General features: G+C 37.9%; 1 protein-coding gene across 5 annotated transcripts in view; it reads right to left on the bottom strand.

Annotated features, from left to right (window-relative positions):
* VPS13D (vacuolar protein sorting 13 homolog D) overlaps window positions 1-17,599 on the bottom strand; it is a 96,099-nt gene that overhangs the window by 67,610 nt on the left and 10,890 nt on the right. For 3 of the 5 annotated variants that reach the window (XM_079326108.1, XM_079326111.1, XM_079326109.1), the window contains exons 15-30: window positions 17,519-17,591; window positions 16,872-17,042; window positions 15,558-15,688; window positions 15,058-15,190; window positions 12,247-14,469; window positions 11,738-11,889; window positions 9,927-10,991; window positions 9,115-9,205; window positions 8,463-8,589; window positions 7,381-7,561; window positions 6,196-6,378; window positions 3,400-3,619; window positions 2,722-2,932; window positions 2,421-2,592; window positions 1,992-2,104; window positions 1,231-1,440 (exon numbers count right to left, since the gene is read on the bottom strand). In XM_079326108.1, the coding sequence (XP_079182234.1) occupies window positions 1,231-1,440; window positions 1,992-2,104; window positions 2,421-2,592; window positions 2,722-2,932; window positions 3,400-3,619; window positions 6,196-6,378; window positions 7,381-7,561; window positions 8,463-8,589; window positions 9,115-9,205; window positions 9,927-10,991; window positions 11,738-11,889; window positions 12,247-14,469; window positions 15,058-15,190; window positions 15,558-15,688; window positions 16,872-17,042; window positions 17,519-17,591 (5,456 nt within the window). Of the gene's footprint in view, window positions 1-1,230; window positions 1,441-1,991; window positions 2,105-2,420; window positions 2,593-2,721; window positions 2,933-3,399; window positions 3,620-5,070; window positions 5,119-6,195; window positions 6,379-7,380; window positions 7,562-8,462; window positions 8,590-9,114; window positions 9,206-9,926; window positions 10,992-11,737; window positions 11,890-12,246; window positions 14,470-15,057; window positions 15,191-15,557; window positions 15,689-16,871; window positions 17,043-17,518; window positions 17,592-17,599 lie in introns of all 5 variants that reach the window. The other 2 variants (XM_079326112.1, XM_079326110.1) reach the window with 2 other exon arrangements.

Here is a 17,599-nt window from a genome sequence, read left to right as displayed (position 1 = left end):
CCTGGGCTGCTTCCAGCAGCAAAAGTCTATAACCCTCCCTGGCTCTCCAGGATATTTAAAAGAGGCACCAGCCAGTACAACACCATCACTGAGCTCTGCCAGCTCTTACATCTACTGCCAAGGATGCTCTCACCACTAAAAACAGACCACATGCTGCTGTGGCTGAAATTTAAAATTACAACAGTTGGGAAGGAGATTGCTGAAACTCTCACTCATAAACCAGATTAGGCTGTACTGTACAAATTCACTAACTGTGTCTAATCCAGCTGCCTACTGACTCAACAGGTCTGTGAAAACCATCTGGGGGTTTTTTTAGTGTGTATTTTTTACTAAATCCCATTTTAGTTTTATTCAAATTGAAATGTTGACTTCTTTCTGAACAGATTTATTAGGTACCTAAAACTGTAATGCAGAATCCAAATATAAAAAAAAAAAAATCTCTCAATTGACGAGTTTCTACAACTGGTTTTTATAAACAAATGTCTCCAAAATTTTCTACTAGATTGAAATAATCCACTATTTTTTTCTTATACATTATTCCTGCAATTGTTTCAGAAGGCATCATACTTATATGAGAGTGAGAAAGCTGAGCTTGGTCAGCAAATCTGACCAGAAGTGAAAGCAACATCTCCAATCATCTCACTTCACCCTCTTTTTTCATAGTTAACATTCCTCAAAAAAACACTGTGGTGATACAGGTAAATACTGACATTATGCTTCATATTCCCCATTTCAATACTAAATTAGATAAAAACAGGTCAGACGAAACAAACAGGGTAGGAGAGAACATAGAAGAGAATACAGAGATTGTTTTTGAAAGAGGCCATTTCTGTCTGGATTTGATGCTCTCAGAAAACCATGTGTGACACCTGCTGGGAAACAGCTTTTATGCATCTTATATTAAAAATTCTACAAACTGGTTTTATGCACACATACAAGTGATAGGCCAGACTTACCAAACTTCAAGCACTACTGATTTTAACAGATCAAACCTTTATCTGATCCATTACACATTCAAACCTAAATTTTATTGCAACAAGAGAAAAAGAAAAAAAAAAATCCAACCACTCCCAGGGAATTAGTAACTACAGATTTCTATTTATCACTGATCAGCCCAAAAATGTCATCAGATTGAAATACAATGTCTCCAGGTTTATCTACAATAATAACAGGTGTATTGAAACCAGGACAATACATTATTAAAAACAAACAAATCCCAGAATTACCAACCTGAAATGCAATTCAATCTGGATTGCTCCTGGGCTACTGTTGTTCTTTGAAGACTGAAAGATGCAATTGAAGACATTTGGGGGGCCTGTAGCATATTTCTGTCCAGCATAACGAGTGTCAAAGGCCATCATGGAATGAGAGACCAGATTTACAGACTTTGTTCCATTTGAAGAGCTTTCAAAAAGCAACTTGGATTTCTTAAAATCAAACCTGGGAGAAAAAAAAGCAAAACAACATGCCAAAGAGACTTACAGATTATGTATTGCTTGGAGTCATTTAATTTACAAGTATGGCACACTGCTGAAATCTTTCATTTAGGTATTTTCTAAAACAACTACAATAATGTCCCATGTGATGGAGATAGAAAATACATCTGTACTAAATATAATAATATTTTCCACTGATCAAAACCCTCCTGGATTTTAAAAAACCAAACAAGCCAACATAGCAGAAATCTGCTTTTTAAACCTCCCCTCATATTGCTTTCTTAATTAAAATACTATTTCTCTTGGGCAAGTAAACTGATTCCTGGACTATTATTTCAAGGGCAACTGGAAAGACAGACCATATTTTTTGAACAGTGTCATTCACTTTCATTTTTCAGAGAAACTCAAACTCTCAGTTTGGATTCTAATTAAGAAATTCCATTTCACTGCATTATTAAACTGCAATTCCACATATTATTTCAATTCTTGTCCTGTGTATTACACATGAACATAGTATTTAGCATAAGGTATTCAGTAATAGAAGAACATTCATACCTGGCTAAAGAGCTGCATCCATCTTTTCCCTTTGGATCCATCAGTTCCAGGCTCACATTAACCATGTCAATGAGGAATGACATAGAAGTGTACACCTCTCCACTCAAAACTGTCTGAAAGTGCAAAACACCAACATTCTTATTCAGAGCATCTGTTTAACTCTCATCTCTGAATTAAACTGTATTTCAGAAAATTGTAAACAGCTTTTGTGCAGTGTCCTTCTCCTCCAGAGAGTTTCATTATCCATTACAGGGGAAATGTTACATTTCACAACACTGTGGCCTTTCACTTGAAAATGACCATTCACACATTTTCACAGTACTGGTCTTAGAGATTCTTTGTCCTTTAAACACTGCTGCCATCAGCAAAATCAACAAACCCCTCCCAAGACATTTCCAGACAATTTCAGCTGCTCACAGATCCTCTTACAAGAATTCTGGGATCCTGCAGGTCATAGGGGCGCATGAACTCCTCGATGGGCTCGCCCAGGTTGTTCTCCAGCAGCCCACGGATCAGTTTGTACTTGTTCAGATCCAGGGAGCAGTGCACTGAGGACAGGTTCCCATGGATTGAAATGTCTGCCACAGAGTGACTCAGCTCCCTGCAACAAAGAGGAAACCTCAGTGCTTCCAGGAGCTCCAACACAGCAGCAAGACCTTCAGGATACAACAAAAATGCATCTAAAGCTCTGCTCTGGGTCACAGCATGAAGTGACCCTGTTTGAACTCACTTGTCCAAGTTTCTCTCTACTTTTAACTTTAGTCTGAAGGGTTCTGTCAGCAGGCTCCCTCCTGTCTGCCTCACCAAGTAGGATGGAAAGCTCAAATCTGCACTGGCATTTTCCACAGCTTTGGAATAATCTCTCTGGTATCTTTCAGCAGCAAAGATGTCCATGTCCTGCAGATCAACCACAATGCAGTCTAAGAGGCAGATGTGATCCTCTGCAAGTACACAGGAGATAACACATTAAGGAAGAACAACAGAATCTGTGCAAAACTAATGCAACCTACTTTTAAAAAGAAATTTAATTTACTTTTGATTTTATTCCACACTTTTTATTTTCTTATTTACATTCACCAGTATCTGTAACTACCAGATACCAAGCTCATTCACAGGAAAATGTAAATTCCTAATTAGGAGTCCAAGTACACCCCTTTGATGTGTGCAATCTGCATCTCAAAACACACTCAATTTGTAGGACTGTTCTTCCAGAAACTGAACTACAACTCCCTAATCCTTTAAGCTGCAAAAATCAGTCTTAAAGCTCAGAATCATTTCTTCTCCAATCTACAATCTTCATACCAGAGCCTCACACTTTTTCAGTGTCATATAAAATAAAAGCAATATGTCACTGCAGCATTTCACAAGGCAAAAGAAGCTCCATGGGGCTCCTGCTGCTTTCACATACCTGGGCTCTCAGGGCTTGGCACAGCAGGCAGCTTTGATGGCTGTCCTTGCTGCTTGCTCAATGTGCTCACTGCAGATTCACTCTTCAGCCTAGAAATGTTTGATCCTGATGATTTTTTCATGACCAATCCTTCCATTGCTGATCTGGACTCATCAGCACTTGTTTTCTTCATGCTATGTTTTGGGGTTCCCGTGGGAGGGGAAAATTGGACTGAATCCTGCTAAGGAAAGAGAATTTGTAATTAGCATTAGATTTTTAACCTAAATTCTAAGGAACCAATGCAAGGTCAAGCTGTAATAAATTATTAGAATGTTGGTATCTGCTGCTGTAGAAAAATTGAAAAACTTTTTTCCTATAGCCTTAACAGCAGATGAGAACATTTTCTTTGTAATTAAGTTTATTTCAGCAATCTTCCTCAAAAAGCTGTTGAATCTTTCCAATGAGAAACTAATTCAAAAGCAGAGGGTTTTGCATAAAACCTAAAAATTCTCATGTAAATGAAATTAATACCAAAATGTAGATTGTCATGACATTAAATTTTTCTGCAGAATAAAGACTGTTAAATATTTAAAGTTGATTTTCAGGTAATGAAAAAACATATTTCATTATTTCTGCAAGATCATGTCAGCAACTTCATATTTCATTACAATATGTGAACTAACACTTCTACACATTCACAATTTATGCATTTAAATACTTCAGTTGTCACACTAAAATGTGTCCCAAAATTCTCCTGCAGTTTAAGGTTGGATAAATCCCTACACTTAGTGATAAATTCCTCACAGGTGAAAAAAAGAAATGTTCATTTCCATTGATGCAAAACATTTCAGACATCTCCCCACTACCACATATCCACTGGAAATCCATGAGCTGCCTCACATCAAAAACCTGCAAATTTCACTACAAAGAGTCACATCAACATTAGGAATTTCTTTTCCCAAAAATCCTGCTTGACCAATCTGACAAAATTCTGTGATGGAATGGCCCCAAACCACTGGTTTGTCTGGTGGAAGAGGTTTACACACCACCTTTTATACTCCAAAGCTGATTTTGGGATTCATCTACCAATCATTTCAATTAATTAACCTCATGTCCCATGCAGGTAGCAATAATCTTTAGTTCTACTCAGCCCTTACTCCAGGATTGCTCACTTTGTCCCTGACTCCTGCATTGTTACTGTAATTTCCCATATTCCTTCTGTATCCAGTTTCTGATGTCACATTAATCCTCATCATAAGCTTTCCTTTCTGGTTTTAATTGTTAATATTTTCTTGCCTCACATGGTTTGTAAATATTAGGAAAAAAATTGGAAAAATTAACTGTAAACACAATCAAGGATTTTAAGAGGAAAAAATTTGAGGACATTAACATTTAACTTCATACTGTAAAGAAAAGACTGAAAAGTACATGCAAATGAAAATCATCACATCATCTATGAATCTATGAATTTATGCAATTAAATCCAAATTAACAGCTCCTCAGACATGCATAAAGAGCACACCAGAAAAACTTAGCACTCAATTCTTTTAGAATTCAGCAAAACCTTTAGAACAGAAACATCATTTTTAATAAATGAAGTAGCTTTTTAAAGTGCTAAATTCCAGAAGAATGCTTTCTTTTTAGTAGAATAAATGAGGAGCACCTGAACACTGCTACAGAGATGTGAAATACCTCAAATAAAACAGGATCCTTGTATGCATTGCCTTGTAAAATCCGATCCTCAAAAATAAACATAGGACAGAGGAAAAATGAAAACAAAACCAGCAAAAAAAATGCCAAACCCCACTAATCCCATTTCAAACACCTACATTTCTACATAACACAGTATTTTTAGGCTGGAATAAAATTATTGTGCACACTTACTTTAACTTATAATGTTAATTTAGGAGTTTACTGCTTACAAACCTGTACTTGTATCAACAACTTGTACTTGTATGAACACACTATGGTACAGGAAACAACCCAACATCACAGTTATTATTTCCTTACAGCAAAGACACAGGCAGATACCAATCAGATGAAGGCAACACACACACCAAAAATCCACTGCAGTAATTTAGTCCATGTAACTTCTAAAAACCTTCCAAAATGGAATTAGGGGGTTCCCAGACAACTCCCCACTTTGTTGAATGGATTAGACACAGAAAGCCATCCAAGATGGATCTGCCTTACCCCAAATTTTGTGGCTGCATCTCTCAAGAGTAGCACACCAGCTATTCCTGCCCTGTGCTTTGCCATGTGTACAGCCACTGGAAACCTTTCCCAGGGTTTCACCTCATCAAAGCAACTGCACACACTCAGTTTCACTGAGAGGAAAAGTAAAAATAAACCAAATTCTGTTGTCCAGTGTGTTAGAGCAAGTCTCAGCCAACACAGAGCCCTGTTTGCTGCTGTTCACACTGTGGAAATTTTGAGTGGTGAACAGCTGGAGAAACCAAACAGGGAGAGCTGAAAGCACATCCTGGTCTCACACATTCAGGTGTGCACCTGGTTGGGTCCTGCTTCCTCACCAGAGCAGCTCCTTTATTCCCTCTGTTCTCTCAAAACACTCACTTCAGTCTCCCCTCTGCCCAATGCCTCAGACACTAAGCTCATGACAGGAAGGGCAGTGCAGCACAATCAGCAGCAAGGTAAATCTGTAAGATTTGCCAGTACATTGGCACAGACTCTCATAACTATAAAGAGCTATAAAGTCAATATATAAAGTAACATATAAGAATAAACTACAATTTTGATTTAGAACACAGAAGAACTAGCAAAACTACAAGCTGCTAAATGAAGAAGCAATGTTCCTACCTTGTTCTTCAGTGAAAAGGTACCAGGCATTCCTGCAAACAGGAACCTGTTCTTCACTCTCAGTTTCCCCAGATTAGCTACAATAAGACTGTTAGACTTGGAGCTCTCAGGTATAAGCAGAACAGGAGCCCCAGCCTCAATATCAAGAAGAACTCGGGAAGCTCGCTGGGCTTTATCTCTCACCTGGGAAAGCAAAAATTCATTTAAAATATAATTACAAAAACTGCAGGAAGCAGGTGATTATTTTCTATTGATTAGTACTGAACTCAGGATCATTACCCCAAGATTTACAAAATTAAGATATGGCAATAATTCATACCAAACAAAAAACAACAACTAAGTAACCAAAAAACCTCCTCAAACTCTTGTTTCAGGCAGAGAATAAAGGCTCATTAAAAAAATATTATGATGCAAACAGGAAAAATCTGTGAAAGAGGTGTAGCACTCAGGAGTGGCACCCCCTTTCACCCCTGAACTAAGAGGTAGAACAGAGACTACTCACCTCACTACATAACAAATTACTTAAGAAAAATTATTTGCAAAAAGCAAAACCCCATCGTCTAGATGTTTCTAAATCAAACTTCCCACCTGATGCAAAATGTAGCATTTTAATATCCAAGTATTCACTGTTTTTCTTTCAATTAAGAGAAGCCTTATTAAAAGAAGACTATTGACTATATTAATTAATTAGGTCATATGGCCTGTGGCTGTCCTGATTATTGAAATGCTTTATCATGCTCTACATACTCTACACTGATAAACTCTATCTTGCTCTACAACCTCTATATTCACACACTCTACCATGCAGTTCAGCCATCAAACTAAATCAGAGACATACTCCTGAGTGGAACAGAACTTCTCACTTGGCTCCCCTAATTCAGGTATTATTACCTGGTCAACAGTGGAGAATAAGACAAGTGAACACCTTGACCCTTTCTGCCAGTGCATCCTGCAGAAACCAGGTGCTGAAGTTTTAAGGAATGTGCACTTTCAAACAGCAGTAGGATGGTCCTAATTAAGGTCCCTTGACTACAAGATGAGCCTGAGAAATCTCCACCAACACCAGAACTCTAAAACCTCCAACAACTTCAACTCGCTTGAGCCGACGCACTAACATAAATTATATACTGCATTTCAACTGCACAAAACAGGCTGGGAAAGAAGAGAAAAAAGGCCCAGACATACAGTTTGTCCTTCAATGGCTGCTCTCTGGCGCCCCAGCACATCCTGGAGCTGAGTGAAGTGCTGGATGAAGGCCACCACCTCGGCCTGGAAGCGCTGGGTGTGCACGTACTGTACGGAGGCCATGCGCAGGCTGAGGCGCGCGTCGCACTCGCGCTGCAGCCGCGGGTCCGGCCGCCCGAACCTGCCGGGAGCAGAGACACACTGATGCAGCCAGCTGCACTTACAAACAGCACTGCAGATCCTGCTCTGTTCTAAACGGGAATACAAAGGGTTTAATTGATGTTTGCGGTGTTATTAACGAGGTTTCAGTTGAAGACGGGATTTGTGTTAATTACGTCTCAATTTTGTATGTTTAGGTGATGCTGAGTTTTAACTAAGCTGATAGGAAAATTCTGCATTTGGAATGTATCTTTAATCTCTGCATTACACCTTTGCTGCTTTTATATCAGCAGAAATCAGGTGTAATCAAAGCTACACCTTTGGTGGTTTTATATCAGAACAGTGGCTTTTAAGGTAACTACTCCACTGCAGGATAATGTGTGCTTTCAATTCTGAATCAGTGTGCTGTCATATTTGAAATTAATTCCTTAACACTACTTGGATTTCTAATCTGATCAATTGGAAAACCAGGAAACATCACAAGGTAAGATACATCCATTAAAACATAACAAAGAAATTCAAATTTACATTATGACAAAAGCAAACCCCTTATTCCAAACCCAAGGAGCAATGGAAAATCTATTTGATCAGTTGAAAACCACTTTCAACTTTAAAAAAAAAAAAGCTGCTTTAGCTAGGAACAAACTATCATGTAAATACTTTCAAGAACACCTTTAGAGAGAAAAAACTACTTTTCCATTTCTTTGTACACTGCAAGACAAAGTTAAAAATCTTAAATTTATAACTGAAAATATTCTAAGTCCCACTTAAGTCCCAAGAGGCCTAAGCAGAATCATGCAGCTTTGACAGTTGTGGGCTTGGGTCTTCTGGGTTTGTTTGACTTCTGGGGGTTTTTTTTGGGAAGGTTGGAAGTTAATGGAGTAACAATCTAATATTGAGTAGCAAAATGTTTAAATTCATACTTAAAGATTTGAAAAATGAGTGCCTCTTCTCCACTTGTAGTGAAACGTTCTCTGTAAAACTCCCCATGAGATGTAAGATCACTTAAGGACAGACTTCCAATACTTCCCTGCAAGGTTAAATCTCCCTCTGCAAAACAAAGGACAGACAATCAGGATCCTCAAACACAGACCAGTTACTAAACCCCAAAAATTTCTATTAGTGGGACAGCCTCATTACAAGTAATTAAATAAGTTAATTCAATTAAACATTAAACCTCATGTTCAAAGAAAATCATGTGTTTCTGCTACAATGATTGTATTAACCCACACATTTCTCTAGGCTTTACACATAACATGTGATCACACAGCTTTAATTTGTGAAACTTAGATACAACTGCTTTTTTCCCCTCTAGAACAGTGATAAAAATTATTTTTCTGGTCTGTGAAAGTGAAGTATTAAAATCACAGCTAAAATGATTAAAGGTTTGACAACTGGGAGGGATGCCACAATTTAAAATAAACCCTAAAACAGCAAAGGAAGAAACATTTTGCCCAGAAAAAAACCCACAAAAACCCAATGAGCACGTAAACAAAAATATTTAAAATCATAATTCTAGTGCACACCTCATTTTATTTTAAGCTGCAAACAACCTGAGCCCTTCAAGCTACTCACCAATCACTTCCAAGTGAGCTGCAAGTTTGGCCACACTGGCTTTAGCAAGCTCACTGGTTGTCTTATTCAGGACTAAAGATAGAGAATGGACCTGGTCAAACAAAACAGGAACAAGTTGATAAGGGAAATATGACTTCAGAGCTTGAACATCTTGTTTAGCTTTTTTCCAAGACAATTGCACAGTAACACATGAAAGGCAAACAATTATCTGATTGGAAGACACTGAAAGAGCAACATTTTTACTGTCTTGTTTGCACATTAATGGATCTCCCAAGCAATTCAGAATGATCACAGAGCATTGATCATTCAATGAAGGTTGATGATCAATGGCCAAGAACAAATCCCAGCACTGTTACCTTCATCTTCTTCTCTTTCAGGATTTGTCACATGTAAGTTAGACTGCAGGGTCTCTGGGCCAAGACTATACTATATACACATACATCATGTGTTTTTCAAAAACCATGTTTAGACATATATGTTAAACATATATGGATATATATCCATAAAATGTAGACTTTTTGCATAAATAAACTCCACAGTACCTAGAACAACATGGTGCCAATTGCAGCATGTTAGGTCTTTTAATACTGAAGCAACCTTTCCATTAAAGAGGGTCACAGAGCAAGGGAGTCAAGCATTTTGCAAATGTTCTGCTTTTCTATAACTCCATTTTTTTAAACTACATCTACACATTTTAAATCTGTTTCTGCATTTATGCTCACTCCCCAGTAGAATATAAAACACATGATGTAAATGTCACCTTAGGTTTCTATGACAGACAATCCAATTACTGTTTTGCATCTCAAGTATACCTTCAGATCCAGCTTAGTGTTTACAGGCTCTTGGGCTTGAGAAGCTGACAAGGAATTTATTTCTGCTTTGATTGTCTGCTGAGTATCTTCAGGCTGTGGCTTCATAGCATGGTTATCAGCAGTGGATCCAATCCCAAAGAAATCCAGTATCACTACCCAAGTTTGCAAAGTTATTAACACATCTAGACAATTAAAATCAACATCTACACTACGGTTAATTTTGTTATAGCGAGAAGAAAATTCAGGATGTTTCCTATCCACTAGAAATATATTGATATGAACTAATGAATCATCAAAGTTACTTTTTCCACAGGGCAACTTGGATCTGTCTGCTGATGGAGAAGGAGGTGGAGTCAGAGGATACTCAGCATCACCATCTTCTTTCTGCTTCTTACGGGAGGCACAAACTGGTCTTTGGTACAGCTGAAAGACATTGGGTGCTTCTTCCATATGGGAAGGGAGGGAACGTGGCATATCTGGATATTCTGCATTGGATACTGAGGGACAGGACTGTGAAAGATATTCCTTATGTGCTAAACTGGATGGTTTGGGTGCTCCACGGGACACCATGAGGTTCTTATACTTAGAGTCTGGGTTCTTTTCCAGGAGATCTTCCATCAGCAGGGAGCGCAAGGCAATCTGAATGGACAAGGTTTGAGGGTGATCTTTGGCAAACTCAACATCAAAATCCTGAAACTTAAGGCTGACAAGACCTTGTGCCCCAAGAGTGAGGTCACCACTTAACTGAACCTGGAGCTCTGAAATGTGAAAGTTTGCTTGAATTTGAGTAAAGGATTTTGTTTCCCTGATAGCTAAGGGCTTGTTTGGAACAGAATTAAAGCTAGAGTGGCTGAATAAGCCATTTTCCTTCCTTTCACTCAAGAATTCTGTGCCTGTACTATGAAGTGATGAAGTAGGTTCTCTGAAGTTGAAGTAGTTCTCTGAAGGAGAATTAAGACCAGTTGGAGGTACAGAAGTGGTTGAAAATCTGTTCAAGTCTTCACTGTAAATTAAATTATCCAGTGTCTGAAGGACTTGTTCATATACATGTTTTGCTAATACCACCTACAATGTAGGAAAAAGAAACAATCATCATATAGGAGCTCTCTATATTAATGGAATCAATACATGTATTGTAAAACTCATAAGTGGAATTCCAAACCACACAAATTTTAAGTTCATCCAAGAAAAAAATAATGCAAAACAAGGTACAATGCAAAACTGAAGCAAAACAATTCTGTATTAGCTCTGCAAAATGACACCACCCAAAAACCCATGGGATGGGATTGGATTCTAGAATAGGATACCTTGTATTCCTGGGCAAAAACCATCCACACAGAGCTAGTTAAAAACAATTCAGCACCTGAGCTTACACAGTAACATATAAAAAAAATTCTACTTAGCTATCATGGTTTGCCACCCAAGTGTTAGAAGTTTCAGTTTTCTCTATTTAAAACCTCTGCTCTTGCCCAGTTTTTTTTTTTTGCCAAGACAATGGCATTTTAATTCTTAGTTTCCACTAAAACTGCAAATAAACTTATTTGGACAATGTCATTTGGACAGTGACTCGTGTATTTTTCCTTCTGTGTTCAAGATAAGCAAAATTTAAACTAACTCATAAAGGCATCCAAAATGTCCCCAAACAAGTTTAAATATTGGTCATTATTATTAGGACTTAACAACCATGTGTATAAGGATCTGATTTCTAAACTACTAAAGTGTTAAACCTGAAGATACTGGTCTGAAAAATATTTATCTTCTATGCAAGGAAATATTTTTATATTGATAGTGGAAATACTACATTTCTGTACCTGAAGAGGGTTCACAAATTTCCCTTCAATCTTCATAACGCTTGATATTCCAAAATCTTCATTACACAGAGGAAAAGCTAAATCCAAATCTTTCTCTAGTGGTATCTTTTCCAATTTAAACTGGATGGTGGTGTTATTCAGAATGTGGAAAGCTTTAAGAGAAAGTGAAATTAAAACAACACTAGAGCAAATGAACTGATAAGCCCATAAATACTTATGGAAGAGATAACACAGTAGGTATTGAACTTGCTCAGAATCTGAGCAATGCTGGACTAAGGTTGCATGGTTACATTTTGCTCAATTTCTGCCTAAAAGGAACCATTCAATCTTTGCTCAGGAGACAAAAAATGGATACAAGCACAATAATTAGCCCATTGTCATTAAAACTGACCAATGTGTTTCAGTAGGATGAGTGAAGCAGAATATACAATCAGACCTATGGTCAATACACATTTTAAACACATATACTACTCACATTATAATAATTAAGACTCCTCTGATTAACATACCATGGCCTTTATGTAATGATTCAAAGAAGTAATGACGAGTAAAATGAGATTCCTCCTGGCTGTTAATGCTGACAGGACTTGATGAAGAATGTGGTCCATGGGGTATCTCACTTGCAGGCTCCTTCTTGTTTGTAAATTGACTACTGTTTAATGAATACATCTTAATATCTTTAATTTCAACTTGCAGCCTATCACTTGTAGACTCATCTTCTCCTGGTACAAAATTCTGAATGGATATTTGTCCTAGATGACCTACAAGCAGTTCAGAGCTACCAGGCTTTCGAGGTATGGAGACAATTGGTGATTCAATGTTTATATTTAATATAAGCTTGATAGTATCAGCTTTGAGGGACTGTGATCCAAATGCATCACCTTCATTATCTTCTGCACTGGCAACATCTCTTGATCGTGGTATGGTATCAAACAAGGAAACCATTTCACTGTATTCAGCAGTTTTAGTTGCCAAGACTGTTGTAACTTTTGAAGCTGCACTTTTCAACATGCTGCAGAAATTCTCTTCCAGCTCATCCATGGACAAAGTCAGTTCTTTCAAAAATTTGGCTGAGTGGTTGTAGTGCAAGGAGGCCATTTTGAGGTTGAGAGAACACTCCTCTTTCGACTTTTCTGTGAAAGTGAAACTTAAAGCATCTGGAAGGCTATTTCCATCATCAAGCCTAAAGAATAAAGATTCAAAGAAATTTACATCTCCAATGAGATTTTCATACCTCCACGTGTTCCCTATGCTCACCACATACTGGTTCTTTACATTGTCTTGGGTCAGATCCATAAGGTGAAGGCACCCAAGAGAGCCATTCACATCCAGCTTGCTACACATGGAGACATTGACTTTGGTGCCACCAATACTGGCTGTTGCAATTTTTCTGCCATATTTTTCTCCATTTGTCATGCCAACTGTCCTGAGGAGAAGTACATTTAACCAGTGAATATCAACTGCTACCTCTGTGTTCTGTGCATAAGTAGACTGGAATGTTTCCTGTTCCCTCCAACCTCTCTCCAAGTCAGCTATTAAAGGCTGAGGGCTAGAATCTTCTTTCTCCTTGGGGAAAGATTTCTGGAGAAACCCAATCAGTTCAACAATAGTCTCTGGGTTAAGGATGATATCTAGGTTGTTCACCTGTACAGAGATCACCTGCAGACTGCTATCCAAGTTCATTGATGGGCATTCTGCACTCACAAACTGATACTCCAATTTTATCAAGGACTCTTGATCTTTTCTACTGTTACCAGGTGAGGTGTTGGAGGCTGTAGTGCATCTCTCTGCCAAACCAGCAATATTAATGGGACGTGCATGTTGTGGTCCAGAAACTGGGGACTGAGCCCTGCTGTCTCGAAGGCTTCCTGTTGGCACATCAAAGCTCAGATTCTTATGAGAAGCCATCAAAAGATCAAAATCTGTTCCATATGTTTGCATAGTATCAACCAGTAACAGGCCATGGACAGTCAGGGACACCTCTGCATCATAAGGCCTTTTCACAAAATGGGCATTGGTGCCAAAAACCTTGAGCACAGAGATGTATCGCCCATTGCTCTCAACACCCAGCTGCATGCAGTTGACTTTGAACTCAGCCAAAAGCAGCTGGGATTCAACAAGAACTTCCCGGGTGTGCTGCTCAAGCATGACAACACTCTGTGTTAGATTCATTACAGAATCGTGCAAACTGCCAAACTGGTCCACCTCTGCAAAAATCTTGTCCTTCCCTAAATGTAGGGCATCTGAAGACTTAGCTTCAGATGTACTCAGCTGTGACAAACAGTTCTTCAGAGCCAGGATTTTGTCTTCATTGATGTGAATTTTCAAGTCTGGCAAGTTTCCAGACAAGACAGCTCCTGGGTATTTTGGGTCAGATGTGTAGATCAGTCGGCGCTCCAGCTGCAGGTGAACATTGAATTTTTCTACCACGTGAGTTGGACCCACATCACTATCCTGAACGTGTTTCCAGTTGTCTTTCACTCGGCCCACCATGATCTGAAGGTCCATAAAAGAAAGTGTGTATCTCTCATACATTTTTTTACTCATTAAGTGTGCCTGCAGCTGCTCTTCGCTTATTTCTACTCCAGGAAATTCAGACATCTTGATGCCACTGTTGGTGTTGGATTCTGGTGGTGGAGTATTGGGAGGAGTTGCAAGAGGTGTTTTATATTCCTCATCACTCAATTCATTGTCTTCTAGAGAAATGGCACCTGCACTCCTCTTATAGTCTTCTGTGGATTAAAAAAACAGCAAACAAATCAATAAACAAAAGTATTCTCCCCTCCTCCGATGTTTCCTATGAATATCTGACCATCCTGTCTGAAGTCCTGTATTTTTAACACAAAAAAATGTCCTTGCCTCCTTCCACTGTCACTTCTTTTTTCCTCAACAAAAAACCTACTATACTTCTACATTCACAGAGGTGTCAGTCACAACTGACAGTAGTACAGAAGCTATTAAAAGACACCATTGTCTTATTTTTAACCCACTTACTGCAAGATTTACTTTTGACCAAGTTCTCAAAAAAAGAACAAAGATCCCATTACTCTGCCCACGCAATTCTTCTGATCCTCAAAACCAAATGGAAGGTAAGAGCTACTTAATAACAGTATTTTTATCATCAGAAGATTTTGTCTAAATGGCTTTATTACCTAATACTAAATTTCATTTTATTATCTTAAGAAAAGGATTTTTTTTCTACTTTGCAAAGCAGAAACACCCCCAAAACTTCCCTGTGCTTTTTTACCCATTTTTTTAAGCTCTCACTTTCTGAAAGAAGATAGAAAGAAAAGGAAAGCTGCAATAATTCTAAATCATACCTTGAGAATTTGTGAGTAATATTCTTCCCAGATCTACAACAACTAACACAGGATCCACAAATTTGAAATCATCAGGAAAGATCACCTGAGGGGCAGAGATATCAAGGCACACGGTCCAGCTCTTGCTGTTTTCCTGAAAGTTAAGAAGAAAGATATAATAGCCCATAAGAAAACAAACCCAAAAAAGCCATGTGAACATCTAATTAGCCAGTTTTTCTCCTCATGAGCTGACTGAACTCCAGCCACACTCAGATTTGGTACCTTGTTAAACCACAGACTCCCACTGAAGTCAATACAAAACCATTTTCAGCAGGTGAAAACATGCCCTGCATCTCGAGCCTGGATTGACTGACAGCAAAAGGAATCTACAACACTTCCTGGAAAACTCCTCTTGCTCACAAAGAACATCACACAAACAACAACAAACCTCACTCTTTTGACCTGCAAGTCCTAAACCAAAAGGTTGAATGTCTACATAAACATTTTGGGGTCAAACTTACAATGAAGTCTCCAACTAATAAACGATCGATCGTTTGTCTGATTTCAGCTTTTGTCTGCATCTTCAGCTTGTTGTACTGTCTTCTGGCAGCTTCAGCCACTCTTGCCTCTAACTCAGACTGATAACCAAAACCTGCACAAGAGAGGGAAAACTGACTAGGTATAACTTTGTTCACCCTTTATTGAATCAGAAGAAAAAAATGGAAGGAAAAAAAAGATAAAATATTTCTTTTAAATTTTAGCAGTAATATACAGAACAGGAAAACAGAGCAGGTGAAAGTCACTGTCTGTGCCTATTCACCAGGCTGCTGCACAGTGAAAGGGAAGTATTTAAACAAAAAAAAAAATCCCACTTAAAAAATACTTCCCAATCCATTTTCTGGTCTTTATCTCACAGGCTTTCAGCCCGAGTAATTAAAGTTGAGTAAGACAGAAAGGGTGCTAAGTATGACCGCAGAGGAAATTCTGACTAAACATTAAGATGTGCAGGTGTAAACATAAGTTTTTGTTTGCTTGGTTGGTCTGTTTTAAACTTGAATATTTATGGAATATTCTCACTTTGTGAGAAAAGGTGTCACACACACCTTATACCAGGTAACTTGAATCTTTTGGTATTTACCATAATCAGCAGAAAAACAACTGGTATTCCAAGAACATTCTCATGTTCCTAATGTTACTGTCACCTCTCATCTCCTCAGAAACTGAACAATCAAAACTGCAAAGGTGGCCACTCCATAGTGTTACAGGCTTAGGTACTAGAACCCTGAATCTTATTGCACCTAGAAATTTAAAGAACCAGTATGTTCAAATATAAAAATCAAGTTATCTCAAGAAGCTGTTACAAAGGGCAGCCTTAATCTCATAAACAAAAGAATACAACAGGATTAGACTACTATTTCCTCTGTATCATTACTATAGAAATATTCTTTAAACTGCCCTCTCAAAAAAACTCCATCAATTGCCAGAACAGATTACAGGAATTCTGTAATCTCTCTAAACTCTCTCCTTATTTATGCATTTTCATTTAGGGGATATGAACAGTCACCATGGGGTATAACAGTAACTTGCAATTTAAAGCAGAAGTGGCAGAAGTTAGCCAAGCAAAATCTCTGATTCAATTGAACAAAGAACAAAAGAAACAAAGGAGCAAAACCTTCAAGACAAGACTTGGAGAATTACAAAATTTGAACTTAAAGTGAAGATTCTTTGATTAGTGCTTTATATTTCTAAGAATGACAATAAAAATCAAAGACAATAAAAGATGCAATTCCACCAACAAAACCCATCCCCACCAAAAAAACACATTAAAGGTTAACCTGAGGCATGAACCCTTCCCTTGTAGAAGAAGTCAGCTACTTTCTTAATGGCTTGTGGATTGTAAATAATATTTAGAGGTCTGGTACTGACTTCCAGGCGCCTCTCAAAAGGGCTGTGAATTGGATTTCTTTCATAAAGCATCTCAAATACTGGGGCATCAGGATCTGCAACTGAATAAAAAACAACTTACAAAAAGAAGTTGTAAAAAAACCTCAAAACAAGTAAGACAAAAGCAAAAAACAACTCTCAAAGAATTTAATAACTTATTTTAAACTGGTACTACTGGAAAGTACAAGTGTTAAGAATTCTTCAGTAACAGAAAAAGAATATGATCAACTCTTACAATCAACAAAATTCAACAAGTTTATAGATACAAAAACATTTGTAAAATTGAGGTTCTAATGTTAAACTCCTACCAATTTCTTTTTAAACCAAAAGAAAAAGTACAAAACCTATTGTCTGGAAATACATTTCTTCCTTTCTTTAAAGTCAACCTGCTTGCATCCTTACATCTTGAACAAAGCTTCTGTGATTTTATCTTTACCATTAGCAAAAAGCATTTGCATTAATTCAAACTCTAGGCATTTAGTTTTGAAATTTCTGGTTTGTAGGAATTACCACATCAAACATAAAATGAAATCTTTACCAGTGTTTTGATTAGTCCTTTCTGAGGACAAACTTTGGAGTCCAAAGGAAGACATGCAGCCAACCTCTTTTTGCTAATAAG

This window comes from Erithacus rubecula, assembly GCF_903797595.1.
Source record: "Erithacus rubecula genome assembly, chromosome: 24".
NCBI lineage: Eukaryota > Metazoa > Chordata > Aves > Passeriformes > Muscicapidae > Erithacus > Erithacus rubecula.
Note: the sequence above shows the minus strand (reverse complement) of the source record. Positions and strands in the feature narration are given on the sequence as shown.